General features: G+C 43.1%; 1 protein-coding gene across 3 annotated transcripts in view; it reads left to right on the top strand.

Moving 5' to 3' along the window:
- The window catches only part of LOC142487247 (uncharacterized), a 40,400-nt gene extending 13,906 nt beyond the window's left edge, over positions 1 to 26,494 (top strand). For 2 of the 3 annotated variants that reach the window (XM_075586188.1, XM_075586187.1), the window contains exons 3-4: positions 3,206 to 3,371; positions 23,411 to 26,494. In XM_075586188.1, the coding sequence (XP_075442303.1) occupies positions 23,518 to 25,050 (1,533 nt within the window). In that variant the 5' untranslated portion in view covers positions 3,206 to 3,371; positions 23,411 to 23,517 and the 3' untranslated portion in view covers positions 25,051 to 26,494. Of the gene's footprint in view, positions 1 to 3,205; positions 3,483 to 23,410 lie in introns of those variants that run through there. The other variant, XM_075586189.1, reaches the window with a different exon arrangement.
- Positions 26,495 to 27,651: the final 1,157 nt, after the last annotated feature.

Genomic DNA, 27,651 nt, shown 5'->3' with positions numbered 1-27,651 from the left:
TGTAATATAAGCTCTTTGCACAGTGCCGTATACACTGACATCGTTATTTTTTTTAAAGACACTCAGAGAAAAATTTCAGAGCTTGTTTATCTTGGGCAATTTGCCCGCCCGGGCGTTTCGCCAAAAGGCCTTGAGAGTGCCGAGCACATAACAAAACAGTTTCTCAGTCTTCTAAATATTAATTACTGGATTGTAATAAAAATGGAGTTCTCTCCACAAAAACAAAAACATTTATGGCCTCTCAAAAATTAAAAATGTGGCCTCTCAAAAATAAAAATGTGGCGCCTCAAAAAATAAAAATGTGGCCTCTCAAAAATAAAAATGTGGCCTCTCAAAAATAAAAATGGGACAATTAACTAAACTGAGGTTAGATCAACTTATGAACACACCATATATAATTTAAACAATACATGCGAGCTTAAAAATCTCTTTGCAACATATCCTAATCCTATAGAAATGCAATTGACGTGTTTTTACTGGTTTACACACAATACAGAAACGACAATACAGACACACAAAGAACATAGACACAAACTTCTCTCCTACACAGCGAATCAACTTCTCATAAATAACCTGCTTATAAAAATAATATTTTTTTTTATGCTCCGGAGCTTTTGAGTAAACTTTTCGTATCTTTTGCACATTCCTTTTGGAGAAAAAAGGGGGGGGGGTTTGTGCGGTCTGTGCTGCTGTTATTCTGATTCTCTTTCTAGTTGCCATTAGAACAGAAGGAAAAAGAATATTTTCTGGTTTAAAAGACCTATTCGTGTGGCCAGTACGAACAAACCTTTTAAATTCCATTCTTTTTCTTCTACTCTCTCTCTTAGGGCTGCTCTGCAATCACTGGCAACATGTCCTACCTTTTTACACTTATAACACTTTCTGTCCCTTCCAAACAATATACACACAGTCTCTAATTGTATCCCAATTTCTGCATATAAACCTTTCATAAAAATAACCCTCAATATCTACTTCCTCAACACCATCGTATGCCTTGATTATCTATCGGTAAATTCACTTGCTATTTCTTTCCTATTCACTTTATTTTTCACTTGTTATTATATTAACTTCTGTCCTGGCAATGGTAAAATAAATGCAGCGGGACCCTCCTGTCCTTCAACAGAATTCTTGTGACCCATATTAACATAAGGTATGTTTCCCTGTGGGATTTAAAAACACACGAGACGGCGCTCCCTGAGCTTATCAATCCCACAGAAAAAGACCCCTCTTTCATTTAAATATCTGCGCAATTAGTTGATAATAGTACAAACAAAACAGTGCCATTCACTGGCCAACAAAATATATTTATATTGTCTCTTTTCGTTCTCTGTATTCATTCTTTATTATTTTCGTCTGCAGACACACAATCCTTTGAGAATTTTTGGTTTCCCATTATTCCCCTGTTACAGAAATCAAATTTAATTGACCTGTACAATACTTCTTCGGCTACAATAATCAATGTTAATTGTCAATGTACAATACTTCGGCTACAGCAATCAACTGTTAATTGACCTGTACAATTTAGCGTTACAATAATCAGCGCAAGCTGATTACGTACAACTCTTTTGGCATGTTATTGTTCTGAATAGTGTAAATATGCAAATAAGGACCTGTCACAAGACTGTTCCCCAATCACATTTTCTCATCATAACTATACCAAAGAAAAACTTGAATAACTTCAGCGGGTCTAACCCAGTCCTGATAAACCTTATACTTTTATAACATGGATACAGATAAGACCTTCTAACCAGATATCCATGAACTTACTTGGTATGTTAAATGACAAAACAGAGCAAATGTACAATCAGGGACCCGTCCTGCTCAGACAACAAAAATATTTATCACAACCCAGGACGGTTTGAAAACAATCTTTTTAAGCATACAAACACTCACCTTCATCACCAAAACACCAAAACTTTTAACGGGACTCTTACCTTAGCCCCTAACAACTCTTAACAACTCTTACACTTTAAAATGAATACAGGAACAGAAAATAATAAATTCACGTGAAACTGCTAGGGATTGTTACTCGTCACATCAGATAAGACACCGTTCAAAAATCAGCTCCACTCACCACTCAAAAACAGTTTAAACAGGCTGTTTGTCTTAAAAATGCAGGTAGCCTTACCTTGATTCATATGTGAGCACTCAGGTTTGAGTGATGGAGGAGTGATTCATCCGGGTGCTCGATTCCGATGATATTGAGTCCCTATCCGGAATGCGCCATCTGAGAAAAGCGTAAATAAAAAACACAGTCTGAGGTTATTTTGAAACAGAATAACATGTGAATTTATTCAAGTCAAGTGCACAACGGAGACAGCTTTTGGAAAAAAAAAAAGCTCTCTCTCAACAATAAACATGGTATGCCATATATTTATACCCTAAATACTTAAAAGTGTCCTCCCTCAATGGGGGCTTGCGCGTCACTAATATTACCTCATTTTGTAATACATAACAATACTAAAGCTGATGTCATTTTGTAATACATAATAATACTGAATAACTGTATGTAAGCTAAAAATCATTATGGGGTTAAATGTGATGTCAGTTCTGTCACTTGGCACATTGTATGGGAAACAGTTTCACTGCAAGAATCTAAGCTTATCTCATGGGTTCTCACAACTTCTAGCCTGTTTACACTTTTAATTTGAAGCTGATTCAATGAGGAAAGATCAATAAAGTCAGCTAAGAGCGAAAACATTCCATTCTCTGCTTCACACATTTGTTTATACAGAAATGAAACACAGAAATTAAGACTCACAGAGACAAGACAAGATGACGGATTGAAATATTCACACAAAATGGCTTCATCCTAAATGCTGTTATGTTGTTATGCCAGAACCCCTAATGTCTCAACTTTGTCAGCCTTATATTGTAATTGTATGTTTATTTTGTAATACCTTTTCTGTAATTCAAGCACTGTATTTTTATATATATTAAACCATTTAATAAGTAATGCTTTGGGCTCTGAATGAACTTTGTGCACGCTGGAGAGAATAACTTGCTAAATTCAGGCACATGTTACTACAACTGATTTTGTGTTAAAGTGCATAGTTTTTCCTATAATAAACAGGGACCTGAGGCCCTGGCGGATATTTTAGTCTAAGATCTTTTATTATATCTGCATAACCTCAGGTGGTGGCAGTGGATGGTTATGATGTGCAATTGAGTAGGGGGTTAATACTAACTCGCTGGTTTCTTGCAGAGGAGAAAGGGGGTTTGCTAGAGGCTGGACGAGCGCACCCGTCGCGCGCCGGAGCGGTTGGCGGAGTCAGAGCCCAAGGGTCAGACCATGCAAGATCTGCGCGGGTGTGCATGACTGGGCCATGAGATTGCGCATTCTGGATGTCTGTCGCAGAAAGGTCTTTAAGGTGAGGAGATGGTCTGTGGCCGCCAGGATGGCAATTCCTCACACACAGATGACACAGGGAGCAGAATCTCACTGTGTAATTCCGACCGATCGGTCATATAAATATATACAGGTGGGTACCCCTATGCACAGATATGGTTTACATGAAACAGATGACCCGGGTAATCACCATAGAAAACAGTCTCAATGCATATGTAGTGACACAACACTATACATGTACTAGTCAGAAGTGATCCACTTAAACAGAGCTTCATACATTGAAATCAATAGCCGGCATAACTATTCCTATAGATACATGCAAGTCTTGTGATCAGAACAGACGGTGTGGTCAGAGTAGGCTTTGGTTAGATCAGTAATGAGATTTGTAGGCAGACTGGTATCTGGAAGCGGACACAAAGTATACTGAATTTGCAACAGAAGCTTTTTAATAGTTACTCACATATTTAATGATTAAGAACCGTAAAAAAATTGCCCATTTATTAGGTCCCACAAACATGGTGTGAGAGTGTTATTTGGGACATGCAGAATGGTTTTTTTTGCAGTTCAGCTCTGCTCAGACTCACGGGAGGCACTGTGTGAGGGAGCGGGGGGGGCTCTATGTGAGGGAGCAGGGGGGGGGCTCTGTGTGAGGCAGGGGGGGGCTCTGTGTGAGGGAGCAGGGGGGCTCTGTGTGAGCGAGGAGAGGGTCTCTGTGTGAGCGAGCAGGGGGGCTCTGTGTGAGGGAGCAGGGGGGAGAGAGAGAAAAGAGGGAGGCGAGAAGAGAGAGAGAGAAGAGAGTGTATATTCATATCCAGGAACTGAAGCAGCTTTACGTGGAGAGAGCACATCGAGAGGTGATTCACTCATATACAGCAGGGCCCCGGGTATACGGCGGGTTCCGTTTCAGAGGCCCGCCGTATAGTGAAAATCGCCGGAAAGCGGATCCGGCAATTTTCACTTCTGCGCATTTTTCCTGTTCTGCGCATGTGCAACCTATGGTATGCGCGCGCAACCTATGGTATGCGCATGCGCGCCGGATGCACCCTCCCGTTCTGCGCATGCGCGATTTACAAACCAACATGGCGGCCCCCTTCTCGGCGCCGCCGTATCAGCGGATCGCCGAGAAGCGAAGCGCCGAGAAGCGGGGCCCTGCTGTATAGCGAATAGAGCTCTAAAGTGAAAGTAAGAGGTTTAGCTGTAATTGGAGTCAAACTGCCTGTATACTATATGGTACATGGGCAGGTGATCCTAGTTAAACAGACCCTCTGTCTTAGCTGTCAGCCCTGTATGCTTAATAAGGCTGCACCCAGGCAGGGAACCGGCGTGCTCGTCCTCGGTGCCCTGCTCGGCCGGGCAATTTGTGGCCGGCTAGGTGCGCAATCGTCTGGGGGCGCGGCCACGACGTCACGGAGCTGGTTCGTCCTCATTGGGTGAACCGCTCACGTGACACACTTGCGAGCAGCAAAACCAAATTTGCTTGCTGTACAAGCGGCTAAGCGCCGAGAAGGCGCTTGCTCACGTTGGCCACATACATTACCGCAATGTATTTCATCGCGGCCAGCGTGAGCGCGCCCGCTCAGCGCCACCCTGGCCAAGGCCTTAGAGTTAATATAGCAGTCTCCAAATCACCTGAGCCACTCAAACCGTGTCAGACCCCTCTCGAAGCCAGTAAAATAGTAGATTAGATCCACACAGCAGAGGGAGATCGTGTCCAGAGGCGTGCTGTGAAAATGTCACATGAATGACACATTGATGTTTCAAGCTGCAGATCCAGGGATAGAGGAAACCCTGAGAGATAACGTCTAAAGATACCAATCAGGATTCCGATGCTCACACTGGGCCGTGTGAGTAAATAGATTATATTTCCCCACCATCTCCATCCTACATACTTGTGTATATTATTACATACATGGACTGATTGATTGAACGTGTGCATATTTATACCTTTCTCCTTCCCATCCATTTAGTTTTCATATATTTGACTCTGTGCTCCCTAACTTTTCTTCACCCACGTCTGAGGATCCTGAAAAGATCCTACTGGGTTTGATCAGCGGACATTGGACTTTATTACACCGCACTAGACTATATGTACATGTAAGGGTAACATCACAGCAATATTACCCATACTTACCCTTGGTCTAGAGAGAGCGCCTTAGTTTTTTTCCTCAATACCCATCTACCCACCTGGAGTAGATTTTTGTCTCTACCATAGTCTGTATCAATCTTCCAATTTCACCTATTTCCACATAGTGTGGTTTTTCTCTGAGAGATACACGCCATGTGTACCCACAAGTTTGTGCCAACAGACTGAGTATACTTGACCCCCCGCTGGGATTGACATAGGAGTGCACCCACCAAAATGACATTACTCTCTCCTTTCCTCTCTCTTTTGACCATATCAGCTGCTTAGGAAGCTATTATCCTTAGGTAGCACCCTTACAGTATAGAGCGAGCGTGATCAGTTTTTTGTTCTGATTCACATCTGCCTGGTAACACAAAGCTAATTTTCCCGCCAAAACAAAACTAACCCAAATCGAAACCCAGAGGTGTACGAGGTGCTACCAGTCCCGTTAACCCCTCCCTCCCCCCACCCCCCCGTTCCCCCACAGTCCCGTGCCCCTCTCAGCTAAATGCTTTTCATTCTGGGTTATAGTTACAAATACAAAATAAAGTTGGGTGTGTCTCCTGGACTCTGACCATAGATTTTGGCCTCAGATTCCCATATGACCACCTCCCTCAGCCTGGCAATGTGCTTGTGGGGAGGTAACGCCAGCGCATGTGTAACAGGAGTCTCTGCCATAGAGGTGTGCAAGTGTAACCATCAGTGGGAAAGGTCCCTGTGTGAGGTGGCACCACTTGTTGCACCATAACTGCATATGTATATGTCATTTATAAAGGGACACCTAACCCCCTCAGGTGCATTTTCATGTCTACGTGTAACCTGTGAAATAGATGGTCAGCCCTTGCTGCTCTCTAGAGATATTAAATGAACATGTAATACATTATGTAAAGGCGGCTGCATTAATGTCCCTCACTGGGGACATTAGTCTGTCATTAGTTAGTCTGTGCCATTTGGTCGCGGCCGTTTCGCCGCGACTCACCACACCGCTGCCCACTTCGCCACTATGGTAAGTACCTAAACCCCCTACCCTAAAACCCATATATCCTAAGCACCCTCTTTAAAACCCCTTAAATTAACCCCATACCCAAAACATTATTAAAACTTACATTAGACGCGGCTGGAGGCGCAGGGTCTGTCTGCGGCCTAATGCCGGCGGCCAATTGGTCGAGGCTAAACCATTCCAATTCACAGCTAAGTGAGGCTAAAGACCGCTTCAGCATAATGGGGAACGCACATTTTATAAGAACCAACATAATGGAAATATTAAACATTAAGAAGATTTTTCTTTAAATAAAACTACAATAAGAATGACACAAATAACCTGCATTTAAAAAGTTAACTGTTTATCCTTTTAAAATGCTTGTTTTATGCACAAATAACTAAAGTCACTTTTCATTGTGATTTAGCGTAACACAGACACACGTGTGCACTTATATGTGAGTTTCTTAGTCGCTGGTTATCCCTAAACATGCCTTGCCTTGCTTTAGAGAAAGGTCTCTCCCCTGTGTGCATCCAATTCAGGTCGGATAACTGACTTAATCCCATCCCACATTCCCCACATACATGCGGTCTCTCCCCTGTGTGTGTCCTCTTGTGTTTGTTCAGGCTGGAAGACACACTAAATCCCTTCCCACATTCCCCATATACAGCTGCGCCAGCCTTTATTCTAAATCAGCCTAAGCCACGCCGCTCTGATAACTGCGGCCAGACACGCTCTGTTTTGACTGGCAGGACCCCACAGTTACTGCTACTACACTCTGCAGCTTCCCTCACTGTCTCCCCCTCCCCCTGTGCCACCATCCTCCCGCTCACACAGCCACATCCGCATCCTCCCTCGCGATCTCCCCCTTCCACCCGCGCTATCCTCCCGCACACCGCCGCATGCTCTCACTCTCTCCCCCTTCCACCCGCGTCATCCTCCCGCTCACCTCACTGCGCCTGACCTCCCCATCCTCCTTCGCAATCTCCCCCTTACAACCATGCCGTCCTCCCGCTCACCTCACCGCACCTGACCGCCCACCGTCCTCCCGCCTCCGTTCCTCTTAGTGAGATATAACTGCAGGGTTGCATGTGATCTTCCCACCCTCCTTAGGAGTGCCTCAGAGATCCATTGTGCTCAAGTCATATGTGTCCTGACATTCTAAAACAGTAGTACTTGCATCACATATTTACTCAGAAGTATATTAAAAATCAAAAACAAAATCTGTCACCCTTATTGTTTGCATTAGCGTTAGAACCGCTAGCAGCCCAAATCAGGGCAAAGGCAGATATCGGGGGGATTAAGGTAAAACAGAAGAATACAAGCTGGCATTGTTTGCCGATGATATATTGTTAACAATTTCAAAACCCTTCACCTCACTCCCAAACCTATTTAGTAGCCTGTCAGAGTTCCAGAAATTATCAGGGTTTAAAATAAATAATGAAAAATCCGAAGCCCTAAATATAAACCTCCCCCAGGAACAACTAAAGCTAATAAAAATAAACTTTTATTTCGCGTGGAAGACACAGGCCATAAAGTACTTGGGAATCTGGTTGACCAACACAACTGACACTATATATGAGACAAACTACCCAGCACTAATAAAAACACTGAAAAAAGACTTAGAAGAATGGTCCAGGTATCATATATCATGGATAGGCAGAGTAACCGCTATTAAAATGAACTTACTACCAAGAATCTTGTACCTATTCCACACACTTCCAGTACAGGTCAGAGCTATGGACATACACGAACTACAGAAAAAAATCACAAAATTCATATTTAATAACAAAAAAGCGAGAATAAAGCTGCCCACACTCTATAGATCCAAACAGTCAGGAGGGCTAGCCTTGCCACACTTGTGGCAATATTATCAAGTGGCACATGTAAGCCAACTGGTTCACTGGCATGCACATAAACAGAGGAAAAAGTGGGTGGAAATTGAGTCCGATTTGATATCATGGTCATCTATAGAAATGATACTGTGGTTAACAAAGAAGGAAAGACCAGCTCTGATGGTGCCCCTGGAATCTATCACACACACTCACCAACCATGTGGGATTCATTGAAACTTAGACATGGGCTATCCAACTTCAAATCTCAGATGACACCACTATTTGACAATATTAGCTGTATCCCGGACACGGACCAACAGCGTTTAAGGACTGCAGCAAGGCAGGAATCACAAGGGTAAAAGATCTATGGGCAAACAAAGACATTAAAAAGTTTGAGACAGTAAAGAGAGAAAATGGCCTTCATGACTCTGCCTTTTTTAGGTATCTTCAATTGAGGGATCACATACAGAGGACAGGTCCATATAGTGACTTCACAGCATTTGAGGATTTGTAAGTATTGTAGTGGTCAGCGCAAAGTGTGGAACTCCAAAAGATAAAAGATAATAAAATACACAGGATTAGTGCATATATAAAATAAACATTCGTTGCTTCTGAAGTGAAAAGATAGTGGAAGGGAGGGGGAAAGGGAGAGGGGGGGAAGAAAGGGGAACTGTGTACAAATAAACAGTTGATGTCAATAAATAAACAATCTATGAAACATGAAGCATAAGTTTCAACGACTCACACGGGCTAGTGTGAGACTTCACCCTCAGAGGAGAATGCGCTTGGTGAGGGAAAGAAAAGAAAACTCACACGGCCATGTGTGAGCCCCTTCCCTCGGTGGATGTTGTCATCAGTCTTATACAGATCAGTAACGTCTTAGTTTTTCTTCCCAGTGGGGCAGGTGCATGAGCAGGCACATATGGACAAACTGCCCAGCGTCAGCCGTGAATCTATCCGGCAGACCCTCTTCTTCCGGTTGTGTTCCCGCTAGCGCGTCCGACAGCGGGACCGGGAGGGAGGATCTCTTCCGGAAGTCCGGCGGCTGCCCAGGTCCTTCACACAATGAGCTCCGGCAGGGAACTACGCGTTTTGCAGTGATGCTTCGTCAGGTTCCTGCCGGATGCTCATTGTCTCCCATATATATAGGCAGATTAATTGTTAACCCAATGAAGTTAATTGCCTAAATCTGTCGTACTTAATAAAATCAATTTTTCAATTGTATGCATTTGTATGCATTTTCAGTCAACATCGTATCTTGATCATATATCCTACTGTTAAAATTGCTCCCTCTTACATACTGTGGGGGAGCAGTATACAGTTATAAAACCAATATTATGCTGTCTATGCAAATAAATCCAAGCACGCATTCAGCCTGCTTAGGGGCCTATGCAGAGAGCAGCGCTGTAAATAATTGGCGAGGGTAATAAAATGTAGCTTTATTGGCGATTTTTTTTCTCTATATGCAGAAATGTGCGAAATCTGCAATTTATACCATGAATGCGTGTGGCGAGTTTAAAAGGGAGAGATGCTGAAATGTGTGAGAAAAAAAATCGCGTTTTTTTTTTTTTTCCCCTATGGCCGGCGAGCTCCAGCTTCTTGCCAACTTTTGTTGGCGGAGCTAATTGTAGAATATCGCTCCATTTTATTGGCGCGAACAGCCGCTAGATGGCGATCGCGCCTTTCTGAATACGGACATTTTTAAAACTGGCGAGATTTAGGTTCTCGCCACCCGCGCGGCGAGATTTACAAATAAAAAAAAAATGGCGCGTTTTTCTTAACTCTCCATTATCTGCTTTTCTCTAGGCAAATTTCGCCAAAAAATGGCGATATTTACGTTTGCGCTGCTCTCTGCATAGGCCCCATAGTGTTTATATTGCCAAACAGCACATTGAAATTCAGTCCATACTGATTGCGACTATCTGTCACAGCACAATAACGTCCTTGTTGGGTTGCTGAAAACCGGAGCTGTTATAGCTCCTATCGGTCTCACATTACCGCATTAGTATGGGTTCGATACCATAGGTAAATCCCAAGTGGATTAGCATGAACGGTGGATGTCGCTATACATTGCTAAGGATGCAACAAATAAAAAGTGCAATACCAAGTTGAACACCGGAGCTGTTATGGTCCATATTGGTCTCATAATGCCGCATTAGAAGGTGTTCACTAGCATAGGTGAACACCAGATAAATTGACATAAATGGTGGAGGTCGCTATACTGTATATTATTAAAAATGCAAATTACAAGTGCAATACCATATTAAACACAGTGTTAAAAATTGGTTGTAATGGTGATAGGACATAGTAATAAATACTTGTGGACAATTTGTTCCCTAAATAGTCTTCCATATGCCCATGTCAATTAAAAGTGCACTACCATATTGAACATAGTGTTAAAAACAGTGTTAAAACATAATAATAAAATACTAATACTAATAAACAATTTATTCCCTAAGTAGTCTTCCATATGCCCATTTAAATATACTGTGATGGATTTAAAATATGATAATAATAGTTTTAAGATTGATGCATACCAATCATCAGTTGGTGGTTTGGTTTACAAATAGATTCAAACATCCTAGAGATGCTTCAAATCCTTTCTTGAGGGAACAGCTCCCTATTGTGGACAATATTGTGTAAGCTTCAGTAAGCTTTAGTAGTGTATAGTTTATGGTAATTCATATGAGCTTTTATTATCTGACTATATATCAAATGGATCTTTTGGGTCAGTGACACATACTTAAATTGTATATGTTCCTATAGATGGATTTACATATAGATCTCAGAACTAAGGTTCCTAGGTCTTCGGTCAGATAGGTATGAAAAATGCACTAAGGTGTATTCTAATAGATGTAGGTTAAAACTGAACTAGTTATTCCTAAAAAGCATCTATATATAAAATCACAATATTTTGATTAACTTTAAAAATTGTATATAAATTGAGGGTAGATCCCACCTAAGTGACCTCCACCATTTATGTCAATTTATCTGGTGTTCACCTATGCTAGTGAACACCTACATATGCGGCATTATGAGACCAATATGGGCTATAACAGCTCCGGTGTTCAACTTGGTATTGCACTTTTTATTTGTTGCATCCTTAGCAATGTATAGCGACATCCACCGTTCATGCTAATCCACTTGGGATTTACTTATGGTATCGAACCCATACTAATGCGGTAATGTGAGACCGATAGGAGCTATAACAGCTCCGGTTTTCAGCAACCCAACAAGGAAGTTATTGTGATGTGACAGATAGTCGCAATCAGTATGGACTGAATTTCAATGTGCTGTTGGGCAATATAAACACTATGCAGGCTAAATGCGTGTTTGGATTTATTTGCATAGACAGCATAATATTGGTTTTATAACTGTATACTGCTCCCCCACAGTATGTAAGAGGGAGCAATTTTAACAGTAGGATATATGATCAAATGCATACAATTGAAAAATTGATTTTATTAAGTACGACAGATTTAGGCAATTAACTTTATTGGGTTAACAATTAATCTGCCTATATATATGGGAGACAATGAGCATCCGGCAGGAACCTGACGAAGCATCACTGCAAAACGTGTAGTTCCCTGCCGGAGCTCATTGTGTGAAGGACCTGGGCAGCCGCCGGACTTCCGGAAGAGATCCTCCCTCCCGGTCCCGCTGTCGGACGCGCTAGCGGGAACACAACCGGAAGAAGAGGGTCTGCCGGATAGATTCACGGCTGACGCTGGGCAGTGTGTCTATATGTGTCTGCTCATGCACCTGCCCCACTGGGAACGAAAGCTAAGACGTTACTGATCTGTATAAGACTGATGACAACATCCACCGAGGGAAGGGGCTCACACATGGCCGTGTGAGTTTTCTTTTCTTTCCCTCACCAAGCGCATTCTCCTCTGAGGGTGAAGTCTCACACCAGCCCGTGTGAGTCGTTGAAACTTATGCTTCATGTTTCATAGATTGTTTATTTATTGACATCAACTGTTTATTTGTACACAGTTCCCCTTTCTTCCCCCCCTCTCCCTTTCCCCCTCCCTTCCACCATCTTTTCACTTCAGAAGCAACGAATGTTTATTTTATATATACACTAATCCTGTGTATTTTATTATCTTTTATCTTTTGGAGTTCCACACTTTGCGCTGACCACTACCATACTTCCATTGCCGCTATAAGAAGATCCTGGGATTTATCTTCTTCAAGGTCCATCTGCAGCAAATACAACAAGAGCCAGTATATATATATATATTTCCTTTTTTTTTGCCTGGTTTTAATGAGTTCTTAGGCGTTCCATTCCTATACGCCATACACAGTAGGGAGCGCCCCAGTTTTCATTTTGATTTGAGGATTTGTGCCTCATAGGGGAGGACAAAAAAGGTCTGATATCTCAAGTATACAGCATACTTGCGGAGGGTAAAACGGAACCGGAGATAAAACCCAAATTGATGACAAAGTGGGAGGAGGAGTTGGGAGAACAACTAGATCAGGAGCAGTGGGATAACATATTTGAAGGAATAGCAAAGAGCTCCACATGTATATTAATAAAAGAAAATGCATATAAAATGCTCCACCAATGGTACTACACCCCACTACGATTGTCCAAATTTTTCAGAAACATGTCTCCACTGTGTACAACGGGGTGTGGCCAGCAGGGATCGTTTGTACATATGTGGTGGACGTGCCCGAAGGTTACAAAGCTATGGAGGGCCACACATGATATGGCACAGACAATCCTTGGTTATACCTTCCCCCTCGATCCCTGGAAGGTACTGCTATGCAGACCAATTGAAAACATGGACAAAATTGACGATAAACTACTGACACACGTATATACAGCCGCCAGATGTGAAATAGCCAAGGCCTGGAAACAGGAACTGCGGCCGGCCATACACGCTATTAAAGCGAGGTTATGGAGGATCTGTCTTATGGAAAAACTGATGGGGATACAAAACAACGCAGTACAGAAACATCTAGAAGTCTGGGAACTGTGGAGAGCTTATATAGGACATAGATATTGTGACATAGTCCAAAGATGTTAGGCAGCTTTCTGCCCCGTTTTAGGTCAGAAAGTGCAGGAATAGTTAAAAATGATCCATTCCACAGCTTCACATTAACTCAGGCTGGTGGATAGAAAATCCGGACCACAGATTACAATGGGTCTAGTTCTCCCTCACCTGCTCTCCTAATCACTAGCACAGGTATTTAGAGCAGAGAGGTTTGCATTTCAGTCTCTTTCCTTAGAGCCTGGAGGCTGGGGGTTTCGCTGCTCCCCTGCATCCAGTTCGGGGTGGAAGGCCCTTCAAGTATCACAGTACCAGAGTATTTGTCTGGACACTTGGGACCGAGTTCCCGCCACGAACAGATAAGACAAATATGTATTGCTGTTTCTAAAAGACTATGCTGTATCTAGTGACCCTAAATGAGAGGGCATTATTTTAAGTTGGGGAACCAGGTTAGTTGGCCCAGCAGCAGTTAGAGAGGCCGATTCAACATGTGAAGTTAGATCCCTGAATGGGATAGGATTTTGTTTATATAATTTGGTTTCTTGAAATAACAGTGTGGGAAATACTATGACACTGATATGAGTAAACCGCTGAATGTAAGTATCTGAATGCCTCTTGCCTATGTTAAAGCTGCAGTCCCTTACTTGGATGAAAATAAAGCAGGCAGAAGCCTGAGTTAAGCAACGTAATACTTTGCATGATCCTGTTTTTGTATAAATAACCCTAGAATACTGTGTCGGGAAGAACCCAGACAGATGTCAGCGCTACAAAAGAGAGGCGTTTGTAACATATGGTGGAGAATGTGGGTCGACACAAAAAGGTCTGTGGGTTTGCAAATAAATGTGGGGGTTTAAAATGGCCACCCAGCCGAAGTAAAAGTACAGATGCTATGAGTGAAGTCTGTCCCACTGTGTATAACCAGTTGTGCTTCCAGAATACACAGAGAATGTGCGAAGTGTGGTTGCAATAGCACCCTGAACCCAAACAGAAAACCAAAATGTTTTGCTGAAGAAAGTAAAAATTGCAGCTAGCAAGTTGTCCCTGTCGGGTTTCTAAAATGGCCGACGTGAAATGTTTGTTTTGTAACGTACATAACCATGAAAAACAGTATCCCTTCAGGCCATATGATGATGATGATGATGATGATGATGATGACGACTCGTATGTGGCCCCTGGAAGAGAGCCGTACCCACAGATAAATTTAGTATGCTGGGCCTGTCATGAAGTAGGTCACATGGAAGATGTGTGTCCCCAAATTTTCAAAGACAAACAGCTGCAAAAGCAAGCAACGCCCTGTGAGTGCAAGCAAGATGTGGAAGCTGAAACCAGTGAGTGTGTGCCCAGTACCACTGATATCTGTGGAGCTAGAAAAGCAAAAAGAAAGAAGAAGAAAAAGAAAAATGTTCCTCAAGTCACAGGGGAAGTGACCGAGCCACTTGAACCTGCGCTGTCAGGACATGCGTCAGAAAGGTGCCGAGATGTGCTGCAGACCAGAGTGACCGGCAGAATTGTCACGGGAACAGTGGCAAAGGAAAAGGAGGAGCAAAGGGAAGCTGAATCCTTGAACCAGGATAAAGAGGCTTTGGTTTCTGCACTCCAAGCTGCCCGCCATGATTATGAAGTCCTGTGGCAGGGATTGGTGAAAGAGCGAGAATGTTGGAAGAAGGAGCGAGAATCTAAAAATAAGGAGCGAGAAGCGAACGCCGAGTTACAGAGGTGTATACTTCCAGCTTTACAAGAGTACGAGGCTTTGAAGAAAACAGAGTCTCTCTTACGGAGTGAGTTAGAAGAGGTGACGACTAGTCTGGAAAAGGCCAACACCGTAATTGCCACCATGGATGAAAAAAAGATTAAGTCTGACAAATTGATTGCTATCCTAAAACAGAAATACGGGAAGGCTCTACAAGTGGTTCACGCGCTCAGCACAGAGGTTCAACACTTACGCCTGGAGGGCCACGGTCTGATCACAGGGCTAGGAATATTGAAAGAAACCTGTGAGAATGCCATGAGTAATTTAGAGACTGTAAAGAGAGAGAATGTAATTCTGAAACAGAAAAATTCAGACTTGACTGACCAGATCAGTGAAGGTGATAAGAAGCTTCACCAAGCAGGAAAAGTGGAGAAGCAATTGATCCAGGAAAAGTTAGAAATGCAGGAAGAGCTACAGAAGCAGATGGCTGAGCGCGAGATACAGTGCGCCGAAAGGGAGGAGGTGTCCGTCCGTCAGGTGGTCTGCCTGACATTGCCCTATGAAAGCGAGATGGCCGATATCCACAAGCAGCTGGACCACACGGCAAATGATGGGGCCTGGCTGCAGCTGGAGCTGGACAAGACCCGGGAGGAGCACCTGCAGCTGCAGGTCAAGAATAGAAAAAAGGAAACAGAGTTAAACCTTGCTCTGAAACAGATGACAGACATGGAATCGTGACTCAACTCCAAAGAAGTTCAATTAGCAGCCGCACTGAGTGGAAAAAGAAATACAGAAGGACAGCAACAAAGACGCTACCAGGACATGGGAGAAGCTGCCAGAGTGGTTCAGTCGGGCTATCAATCCTACCTCCTAACCAAGCAAGCTGTACGTTCCTATACGTGTATCTTCAATGCTGTTGCAATGTTACGATTTGCTATAAAGATGAAGTTGGAGAAAGAGATTCCATGGCTAAAAGAGACACGGTCACAAAAGGAGACCAGGGAAAGTAAACTCAATGCCCTCACTGATGACAAAGAGGAAGGAGAAAGAATTGACTTTGATTGTGCTGCTGTTATTCCAGAAACAGATAGGCACCCTCCTGAGAATACTGAGAATATACTCCCTGATCTGGGATTCAAAAATCCAGATCCTCAATTTCATGTATGTTGTCCAGATGATTATCAAACTAGTGAACACACCCAGGCCACCACAGAAGATGTTTTAGCCAAGTGGGTGGCAGTTCCTGAAAACACAAACTTGATGAAAAATCCTGATGACATTGTTAATATGGACTACGTTTATACAGAGGCAATTAGGTCTCCAAAACCTGAAGGCCTGGCAATGGACCCAAAAGGGAAATCAAAGATTTCTGATGAGAGGAGACATCTCAGTAAGAAGAGCCTAGAAGGTTCAAAGATTGAAAAGAAAAAGCGACTAAGGTCAACTCTGCGCCTGAATAGTTCCAGATCTCGTCACTCTGGACCACAGTGTGGAGCCAAGGAGAATCCGGTCAGAGTGTCTCGTCAGTGGCTGAAGAAACAGTCCAGTCATTTGCAGGTTTCAGAGGGTGTTGAAATAAAGTCAGAGGATGTAATGGACTGGAAGTCAAGAAAAAAAAAAGGAAAAAATGTTTGGGAACTGACCGATTTTTATGTTATACGTGTGGACTATGTCACTTAACTTTGCAAATAAGCTCGTGTAGTTATGCTATATTAAGCCTCTAGAATAAGCATTTTGAAATATTGCAATGTTATTTTTTCTCTTCATTTAAAATGTAGGTAAAACTACAAATTAATATACAGGGTTGATGGCCCCCTTAAGATTACAAGGCTGTAGTTAAAAAAAAAAAAATATTGTTAGCTTACAATATAGAAATAAAAATGCCCTTTTCGGTTGGTAAATATATAATGAGGTTCATATTCTAGAGTAGAAAAACCCAGGGAGGTAATAGAAACTTTCTGGTTTTGTGAGTATATTTAGCATATCCTGGGTTATAAGAATTTGTGCTAGACATTTATTTTTCAAAATAGTTCCCTAATAGAGAGCAACAAAATATGTTTGCCAAGTATAGTCTCTTATGACAAACTATTGTCCATAATTGCCGTGAAAAAAAGTTAATATTCGTGTCATGTGAATGCTTAAAATTGTACTGGGGAGTTAGCTCAAGTATTTCAAGTAGGACGCTCACCCCAGTGAGGTCCATGGCCGCTCACCCCAGTAGGTGTGAGCTGGGGAGGGGGATATGTGACATAGTCCAAAGATGTAAGGCAGCTTTCTGCCCCGTTTTAGGTCATAAAGTGCAGGAATAGTTAAAAATGATCCATTCCACAGCTTCATTTTAACTCAGGCTGGTGGATGGAAAATCCAGACCTCAGATTACAATGGGTCTAGTTCTCCCTCACCTGCTCTCCTAATCACTAGCACAGGTATTTAGAGCAGAGAGGTTTGCATTTCAGTCTCTCTCCTTAGAGCCTGGAGGCTGGGGGTTTCGCTGCTCCCCTGCATCCAGTTCGGGGTGGACGGCCCCTTCAAGTATCACAGTACCAGAGGATTTGCCTGGACACTTGGGACAGAGTTCCCGCCACGAACAGATAAGCCAAACAAAAATGTATTGCTGTTTCTAAAAGACTATGCTGTATCTAGTGACCCTAAATGAGAGGGCATTATCTTAAGCTGGGGAACCAGGTTAGTTGGCCCAGCAGCAGTAAGAGAGTCAGATTCAACATGTGTAGTTAGATCCCTGAATGGGATAGGATTTTGTTTATATAATTTGGTTTTGGTTTCTTGAAATAACAGTGTGGGAAATACTATAACACTGATATGAGTAAACCGCTGAATGTAAATATCTGAGTGCCTCTTGCCTATGTTAAAGCTGCAGTCCCTTACTTGGATGAAAATAAAGCAGGCAGAAGCCTGAGTCAAGCAACGTAATACTTTGCATGATCCTGTTTTTGTATAAATAACCCTAGAAGACTGTGTCGGTAAGAATCCAGACAAACGTCAGCGCTACAAAAGAGGGGCGTTTGTCACAATATATTACTAGGGGAACTCTCCAAATCTGAAAAGCACATAAGAGAAGTACCCTAAAAACACATGAGTTAAGGATAGGGGGGGGGAACACATAACTCCTGAGGACAAATTGGTGTGATATGTTTCGTATAAGTCTAAAACAAAGAGGAGGGCCTGGAGGGTATTCAGTACTCAATAGTCCACAAAGGTACGTGTGTTTATATACTGTTATATTAGTAGTACTGTGAGGGTACACCGACAAGTGGAAAATGCCACTCTTTTTTCTTGTCTTTTCCTTTTCCCTCCTCTAGTCTTTTTAAGTTAAATTATTGTACTAATTATTTTATACGCTGTCCCAACAGTGATGTCATTATTGTCTCCCCACTAAAAGATGTTATATGCCTGGTACAAAGATATGTAATTCCAAAGTAACATCCTCCCCTTTTTATGTTCTGTACCCCATTCCCCATTGGTCTTAACAAAAAATGCAAATAAAAAACAAGTTTACAAAACAAAAAAATCAAAAACAAATGAACTCCTTTTGAAGAGTGCACAAGAACTCCCTTTTGAGATTGAATGTGCGTAGACTCCTTTCAAAATTATACAAGTCTTTCATAAAACATTTATAAAAACATTTAGTCTAAAACCGGGGATAATATGCGTATCCCTCAAACCAGAAAAGTGACACACACAAAAACAGGTAAAAATACCCCGCAAATCATATCCCACTGTAGCTGTAAACCTAACATACTTGTCTCACACAGAAGTGTGGCCAAGACGCTCTCTCATGTAAAACTAGGTAGTATGAAGGATGAGCTGACGCAAACTCAGAGCATGCACCGGGAAGAGTTGAACGCCCTGAGAGGGGACTTGCAGGATCAAATTGAAGAGCTGCAGACACAAATTGTTGAGTGATTGATACAGCTCACTGAGAGAGAGGAGGTGTCCGTCCATCAGGTGGCCTACCCGACATTGCACTATGAAACCAAGATGGCTGATATCCACAAGCGGCTGGACCACACGGCCAATGAGAGGGCCTGGTTGCAGCTGGAGCTGGACATGGTCCGGGAGGAGCACCGGCAGCTGCAGGTCAAGAATAGAGAAAAGGAAATAGTTAAACATTGCTCTGAACCAGCTGACAGATGTTGAGTCGCAATTCCACTCCAAAGAAGTTAAACTGACAGCCGCACTGAGTAGAAAAAGAAATAGAGAAGGACAGCTTCAAGACCTGAGGAAGGACCTGGTGTCTGAGCATACTGGCCGCAAGATGGCTGAGAAACAAAAGCATGACCTGGACGAGGAGCTCGAGGTTCTGAAGAATGAGCGAGATGCTACGTTGGACTCTACTGCTGTCCAGCAGGATGTTCCTCAGATGAAGTTGGAGAAAAAGGAAAAGGTATTGGCCCAAGCGTCTGTATCCTACAGAAATTAGTGCCCATGAAGACAAGGGACACAGAGACGTTCCAGGAAGCATGATTGCAATACCTTTGCAGTACTACATTCTACTTTCCACAAGGCATGGAATGGAAAGGCCAAGTTGCGATGGAGTAACCATGAATCCAGTCATACTGCAGTGCCCATGGGACCCAAATTGGATTCCTTGCCAGTAAGGCAGCCGCTGTGAAGAGACAGTCGAGAATGGGACTGAAGTGTGTCCGCGATCCTAAGATGAGAAAGACCTCACAGATTGTCCATCAACACTCCCAATGGAGTAAGTTAAAGAGTCAAGACAGAAAGGCCCACGCCTATGAATTTGCCGACTGTAATAGAGGCATCATGGGGTGCACTTGGGGTTAATAAGAATCCCGCCCAAGTTGAATTTCTGAAGATAAATGGTGTGAAACCCAACACTGAAGGTACACTGATGGAAAAAGGTCCAAAAGCCATCACCACTAAAGCAGAGTTGCTGTCTTCACATGTGAAGGCCAAACAGTCACTGGCGAGTGAAAGCAGTGAGATAACTGAGGTCAACGCTCTTCTACAGGGTAAGGGAAACTCTGAGCACAAGATGAAGAAGACAAAGAGGCATCTTCATATATGCAGATCAAGGTCACAGAGTGGCATAGGGTCCTGGCAGACAGAGCAGATAGACAGCAGGATGCTCAGAAACCTTTGCAAAAGGGGACACAACAAAGGCAGAGCTTCAACCCTAGACTCAGGCCGGCACAAGATAAAGAGGTAGCGAAGGACCAGTCTGCAGGCCCAGAAGGCCTGGCAATTGTCCCGAAGGGAAAAATTTAAACTGAAAGACTAGGAAAAGACGGAAAGAGAGGACGTCTTTGGTGTGGGTGCACGGTAATTGTGCACTGGTCGCTCACCCCAGCAGAAATGAGCTGGGGAGGAGGATATGTGACAGTTACTGACACAGTAGGCTGGAATGGAGGATATGTGTATGTGACGGTAGGGGGACATATGGCTGCTGTTAATAAAGATTAAGTCTGCCATTACCCCTACTTGTCAGTAATATATTGGTATTGTATTATATGCTATGTATATATGTTATGTATATATGTATGTCTTTAGAAAAAAGAAACATACAGCGCAATCACACAGGGATATCTAACCAAATATTACCACATATAGATATAGTAGGGGGTATTTAACCCTTACAATCTACCTGTCCGTGTCTCTGTCTGCTGCTAATTAGGTCTACAGCTCCACAAGCTTGTAAAGGAAAGATACCAGAAGAATGACCTAGGCGCACGGGGAGACAAAAGAGAGAAAAAAACATAGGGTAGTATGTCTTAGAAGTTTAACTAATAAATGGTAAGATATGCACTCACAGCGTGTTGAATTAATTCAGGCGTTTTATCCACCCTGGGATCTGGAACGCTGTCAGTATATTAGGAACGTCTTTGAATCTGTGTCGTAGGATCCAAGGACACAGATTCAAAGACGTTCCTAATTTACTGACATATATGTATGTCTATGCTTGGTTCCAGCACCTCAGGAATCAGGGGTAAATATGTTTGCATACAATTGTTGCAAATGTTATGTTGCAGTTCTAACCACCAATCAGGGCCGGGCAGGTACTGTAGGCAGCTCCTGGCTCTGAGTGTTGCAATATTATGCTTTAAGTAGTAAAAAGGTGGGGAGGGAGACCCCTAGCACCGCGGTGCGCAAACTGTGGGGCGCGACCCCCAGGGGGGGCGCGAGACTGCCGGTGGGGGGGCGCGGGGTTTACAGAGGCCCCGCACGCTTCCCGAAGGCACTTAAATTAAGTGCCCGGGGAGCTGCAGGGCCTCTGTAAACCATACTTACCCGTGACTCCGGCGGCTTCCTTCTTGCGTCGCCATGGCAACGCGGCGTCAAAATGACGCCGCGAGGTCATGTGACGTCACGTTGCTATGGTAATGTGACGTCATGACGCCGGAGGGCGGGTCACTGGTGGTTAGGGGTGGCGCGGAAGAGAGGGGACCGCCGGCAGGGGGGCGCAGGGAAAAAAGTTTGCGCCCCCCTGCCCTAGCAGACAGAGCCTGCAGAAAGTTACAGAGGTGTTGCTGTGACAGGGAGAAACTGCAGTGTCCAATCCAGTGCTGGTCTCAGGCCTGAAAAAACAGTCCTTTAGGCACTGGGCAGAGAGAGAACAGGGAAAATCTCTGCAAGTAGGTCCCTGCAACTAGTTAGGCAGGGTATTCCCCAGTTTTTTTTATATATATTTCCAATTCTGATGAGATTGTGCGCATTTGGAACCTTCTTCCTCAACTACTCAAGTGGCCCAGAACGAACCCATTTGTTATCCGGTGCGGCACCCATCAAGGAAATCCATACATTTGGACTATAACGTATCCTTCTAGCTCACAGTTTTTTGGGGGGTTTTTGCACTTGTTTCTTCCCCCATTTTTTATTATTCCCCAGTTCCCCAGTTGGGTATGTGTGATATTTGTGTGTTTTGTATAGTTGTGGATATTTTTTTCCAATAAATTAATTTTAGAAACTCTCGTGTTCTGTCTGGCGATATTGATCCCTGGTATTAGTCCTGGTCTCCCGTGCCAGTGTACCTTCCACCACTCAACCAGTTAACATACTGCCTGCACCTGCAGCCCAATTAAGCAGAATTCCTGAGAGACTGCAGGTTCAAAAGACACAGGAAGCTGGCAGACTGGGAGCCAGAGACAGACTGTTTTCCCTCAGGAAGGGGACAGAAAAAGTGCTTCCCAGCCAGGAAGCCCCTGGCTGTTGCTCTGGTCCCCCAGCCCTGCGAAGAGCTCTGCTGCTGGGACCAGCTGGGCCCCCAACCCAGAATAAAAGACTGCTATGAGCTGGACACAGCCTGCTCCCGAGAACCGGCGTTCCTAAAGGATTGAAGGAGCGACACAAAAACCCTGGGATAGGAATCCCCTACAAACAGATGAGCTATAAATAACACTCTGCAATGTTAAAAGTCTGTTTGCTGCTGCAATTTTAGTCAAGAGACTTTGTTATTGTACTTTGTATGAGGAACACTTGTTTTGGGGGTAGAGAACAAGATTAGCTGGCTGCCTGGTAAATAGAGCTGAAGAAGTTGAGTTAGTTTCCCTAACAGGAATAGGAATTTAATTCATGTTTTATTTTGCCTTAAAGTGACAGTGTTTAAATGTGTGTAGTGTCACTGATGGAGAAATAAACTGCTGAAGGTTGAGGGCTGAGTGCACCTTGTGTGTATTCTCTCGCTTTATACAAAACAAACCCTAGAAGACTTTCAGGAAGAGCCTGGGCAAGCGGAAGTGCTACTTAAAGAGGGGCGTTTGTCCCAATGTGTGTGTATATATATATATATATATATATATATATATATATATATATATAATCATAGTGTTCAATAAAATGCAATGATTTTATGGGGTAGAATCAGTAACACAAGTACAGACTCCTTGTTCCCTTAATAAAAAAACCTTTAAAAACCTTTAAACAATTAAAACATTTACACAGTTTTGGAATTCACTGGAGGATATTGGTATAGCTTAATTAAGTTTGAATAACATCTGTGATGTCAAATACAATAATTGGGCATTTGGTTCCTGATTTAACAATGGAGATTTAGCAGAAAGTTGGTCATCCTATAACTATTAGAGACCTGATACATGGTGCGGTAACGGGAACACCCGGGGACTGATATGTGAGCGTCTAATGAGACACGTATTCTATTCATTGTACAAACGTTTTTTTAATTATACCTTCACAACTGAAACTATCGACTTATACCATCTATCAAAGGATTTGAAAGGATTTCTGTCACTTTAATTGGTGTTTTGCAGCTATTGAGATTTCCTTTTAAATCGTTAAATATTATGATCCACTTTAAATGTATGATCCACTATATCTACTCTCCTGGCCCAAATGCTGCACGTGTTGTGCTAAACCCTTCATTTTTACAATGTACATCTACAGTTTACTTTCATCCTGAACTTTTTGTGATTATGCCAACTTACATCTTTTGTCTCGTCTAGTACAAAGACAATCACCAATAATCCACCCATCCCAGCACTGCAAGGTTGCTTTTAGCAGTCCGGATTAGCTCCTCAAACATCTGAAGTTCAAATACCCAAAGGAGTATATGGAAAAGATGAGGACAGAACAATCTTGCAACATTCCAATGAATATGACAGAAAATGCATCTTTCAACCCGTCAAAGCAATTAATAAACATTGTAACTGCTTCTCATTCCCAAAAATATATATTAGCAGCTGCCACAGGAAAAGATCTTGGAGAAACAGAGAAGAGTCTAACTTGTTTATCAGACCAGAACCTACAGAAGAGGACACAGACCGGGGAGAGACTGCATGAATGTGGGGAATGTGGGAAGGGATTTAGTAAGTCGTCCAACCTGAAAATACACATGAGGACACACACAGGGGAGAGACCGCATGTATGTGGGGAATGTGGGAAGGGATTTAGTGTCTTATCCGATCTAAGGAATCACAAGAGGACACACACTGGGGAGACACCTCATGTATGTGGGGAATGTGGGAAAGGATTTAGTGTGTCATCCAGCCTCAACATACACAAGAGGACACACACAGGGGAGAGACCCCATGTATGTGGGGAATGTGGGAAGGGATTTAGTGTCTTATCCGATCTAAGGATACACAACAGGACACACACAGGGGAAAGACCGTATGTATGTGGGGAATGTGGGAAGGGATTTAGTCAGTTATCCAACCTGGACACACACAAGAGGACACACACAGGGGAGAGACCGCATGTATGTGGGGAATGTGGGAAGGGATTTAGTGTCTTATACGATCTAAGGAAACACAAGAGGACACACACAGGTGAGAGACCGTATGTATGTGGGGAATGTGGGAAGGGATTTAGTCAGTTATCCCACCTGAACACACATATGATAACGCACACAGGGGAGAGACCGCATGTATGTGGGGAATGTGGGAAGGGATTTAGTCAGTCATCCAGCCTGGGCATACACAAGAGGAGACACACAGGGGAGAGACCGCATGTATGTGGGGAATGTGGGAAGGGATTTATTCAGTCATACAACCTGAAAACACACATGCGGACACACACAGGGGAGAGACCGCATGTATGTGTGGAATGTGGGAAGGGATTTATTGTGTCATCCAGCCTGAACACACACATGAGGACACACACAGGGGAGAGACCGCATGTATGTGGTGAATGTGGGAAGGGATTTAGTCAGTTATCCAACCTGGACTCACACATGAGGACACACACAGGGGAGAGACCGCATGTATGTGGTGAATGTGGGAAAGGATTTAGTCAGTTATCCAACCTGTACACACACAAGAGGACACACACAGGGGAGAGACCGCATGTATGTGGGGACTGTGGGAAGGGATTTATTGTCTTCTCCAAACTAAGGAAACACAAGAGGACACACACAGGGGAGAGACCGCATTTATGTAGGGAATGTGGGAAGGGATTTAGTCAGTTATTTAACCTGCAGAAACACATGAGGACACACACAGGGGAGAGACCGCATGTATGTGGGGAATGTGGGAAGGGATTTATTGCGTTATTCCACCTGAACACACACAAGAGGACACACACACAGGAGAGACCGCATGTATGTGGGAATGTGGGAAGGGATTTAATGTGTTACTCAGCCTAATCAGACACAAGATGACACACACAAGGGAGAGACACATGTATGTGGGGAATGTGGGAAGGGATTTAATGTGTCATCCCACCTGAACACACACATGAGGACACACACAGGGGAGAGACCGCATGTATGTGGGGAATGTGGGAAGGGATTTAGTGTTGTGACGATCGTGAGGGTTTGGCCCGGGATTAACGGGGTTACCCCCCAATTGGCCACCCTCTAACCTCACCAGGGAGACAAGGGGTTAACTGGGCTGAGGTCCAGAAATGTGATTAAACCCTTGGTATGACATGAAAATGCTTATTTCCCTGTGTAACTGAATTGTGTTATCCTAGGGTTGCTGCGGGAGGGAAAGGGTTAATGTTAAAATAGGGAAACATATATTTTTGATAAAGTGCCTTCCTGTTGCAGTTTGAAATGTACAGGCAGAATGCTAATTGTTTCTGTATGCAAGCAGAACAGCTTGCTAGAATTTACATAGCCCTGATCAAAGGCTAATTACCTAATTGGTTATGCGGGACCCAGGGACTGTTTGGGTGGTGAGCGTTAAAACTCACACTTACACACCAAGGTTTCCTGCAGGAGTGAACATGACAAATGTCCTCCCTGCTTCAAAGGGTTTATTGATGGGGGGCTACCCAAGGAGGAATTCAGAATGAGTGACCTTATTAAATATAAGAATATTATGAGATGTCCTTGGCTGAACATGCTAAGAGTTACATATGTGTATTCGTGACCCCAAGCCCCCCCTGGGAAGTCTAAACACTTTATCCCTAACAGCTACTAAGTGCCAGATATTAATATCTCTATTAATTTTCATATTACACTGTAATGTTTGGTCTCTCTAGGAGCGTCAGGTGTGACGGAATGTATTAATATATCTCACCTGCCTGTACGTATCACTGAACTGAAGTTATGAAGTGATTTGCAGTAAATATGAAATTTTGGTTGTGGTCTGAAAACTGCAACCTCCCTGTTATGATAATGAGCAGGAAGGCTAGAATTTACATAGCCTGGTCATCAAAGGCTAAATTGCTAATTGTTTATGCTTGGCCTAGGGACCAAAGGAAGTGAATGTTTTGTAACTGTGGAACTTCACACTTCAATGGAAGTCCAAAATCAGCTTCAAAGAACTTCAAAAGGTCTTTTGCTAGACGGCTCGGCGCCGTAACTGGGAAAGAAGGGTTAAAATGATATATAAGTCAGAGCCAACCTTTACCCATTGCCTTCATGCAAATGTCTTCATGTAATGTCTTCATGCAAATGTCCTTCATGTGCTTCATGAACTGCCTGTCTTGCTGTGATGTCAGCTGAAGTATGGAAGAAATGGCCCAGTCTGTATCCTGATGGCTTTCTTGTCATAATCTTTAAGTAAGTGTCTATATTTTGCTGTTATTTGTACATTTTTGTGTGTTCACCTTTATCAAGGAATAAATTATATTTTATCATATCTAAGTCTCGTCCCAGTTCAAACCCAGGTATATATATATTTATATATATTTTTGGTGTAAATTACAGCCTGTCACAAGCTACCGTGACAAGTGTCTTATCCAATCTAAGGAAACACAAGAGGACACACACAGGGGAGAGACCGCATGTATGTGGGGAATGTGGGAAGGTATTTAGGGCCTCATGCAGAGAGCATCGTTATTTCAAAACTCGCCATTTTTTGTTCAATTTCCCTCAGAAAACGGCATAAAATGGCGAGTTGCGAAAAACGCGCCATTTTTTTATTTCTATGTTTAAAACTCGCCTCGCGGCTGGCGAGAACCTCAATCGCGCCATTTTTAAAACTCTCCGAATGCAGAGAGGTGCGAACGGCAAGTAGCGGCTGTTCGCGCCAAAAAAAGGCGCGATTCTCGCATTTTTGCCGCGCCACGAAAATATGGCAAGATGGCGCTCGCCGCCTATAGTAAAGGGGAAAAAAAAGGCGCGATTTTGTTTTTACACGTTTCTGAAGCGCGCATCTCGCCAATTTAAACTCGCCACACGCATCCATGTTAAACATAGCAGAATTCGCACTTTTCTGCATATGGAGAATAAAACTCTCCAAAAAAGCTACTTTTTATGAAATTCGCCATTTTTAAAATTCTATGCTCTCTGCATGAGGCCCTTAGTCTGTTATCCAGCCTGAACACACACAAGTGGAAACACACACAGGAGAGACTGCATGTAAGTGGGGAATGTGGGTAGGGATTTAGTGACTTATTTAGCCTAATCAGACATGAGGACACACACAGGGGAGAGACCACATGTATGTGGGGAACGTGGGAAGCGATTTAGTGATTTATCCAGCCTATGGAAACACAAGAGGAGACATACAGGGGAGAAACCTATCTCTAAAGCCAGGCATGATTAGGGATAACCAGCGACTAAAACGCTCACATAGAAGTGCACACGTCTATCTGTGATACGCTAAATCACAATGAAAAGTGATTTTAGTTTATGGTGCATAAAACAAGTATTTTAAAAGGGTAAAAAGTTAGAACTTTTTAAATATAGATTATTTGTATCATCCTTATTGTAGTTTTATTTAAAGAAAAATGTTCTTTAATGTTTTATATTTCCATGCTGTTGGGTTTAATAATATGTGCGTTCCTCATTATG

This window comes from Ascaphus truei, chromosome 2 (assembly GCF_040206685.1).
Source record: "Ascaphus truei isolate aAscTru1 chromosome 2, aAscTru1.hap1, whole genome shotgun sequence".
Lineage (NCBI taxonomy): Eukaryota > Metazoa > Chordata > Amphibia > Anura > Ascaphidae > Ascaphus > Ascaphus truei.
The sequence above is the reverse complement of the archived record's forward strand: the minus strand, read 5'-3'. Positions and strand labels throughout refer to the sequence as shown.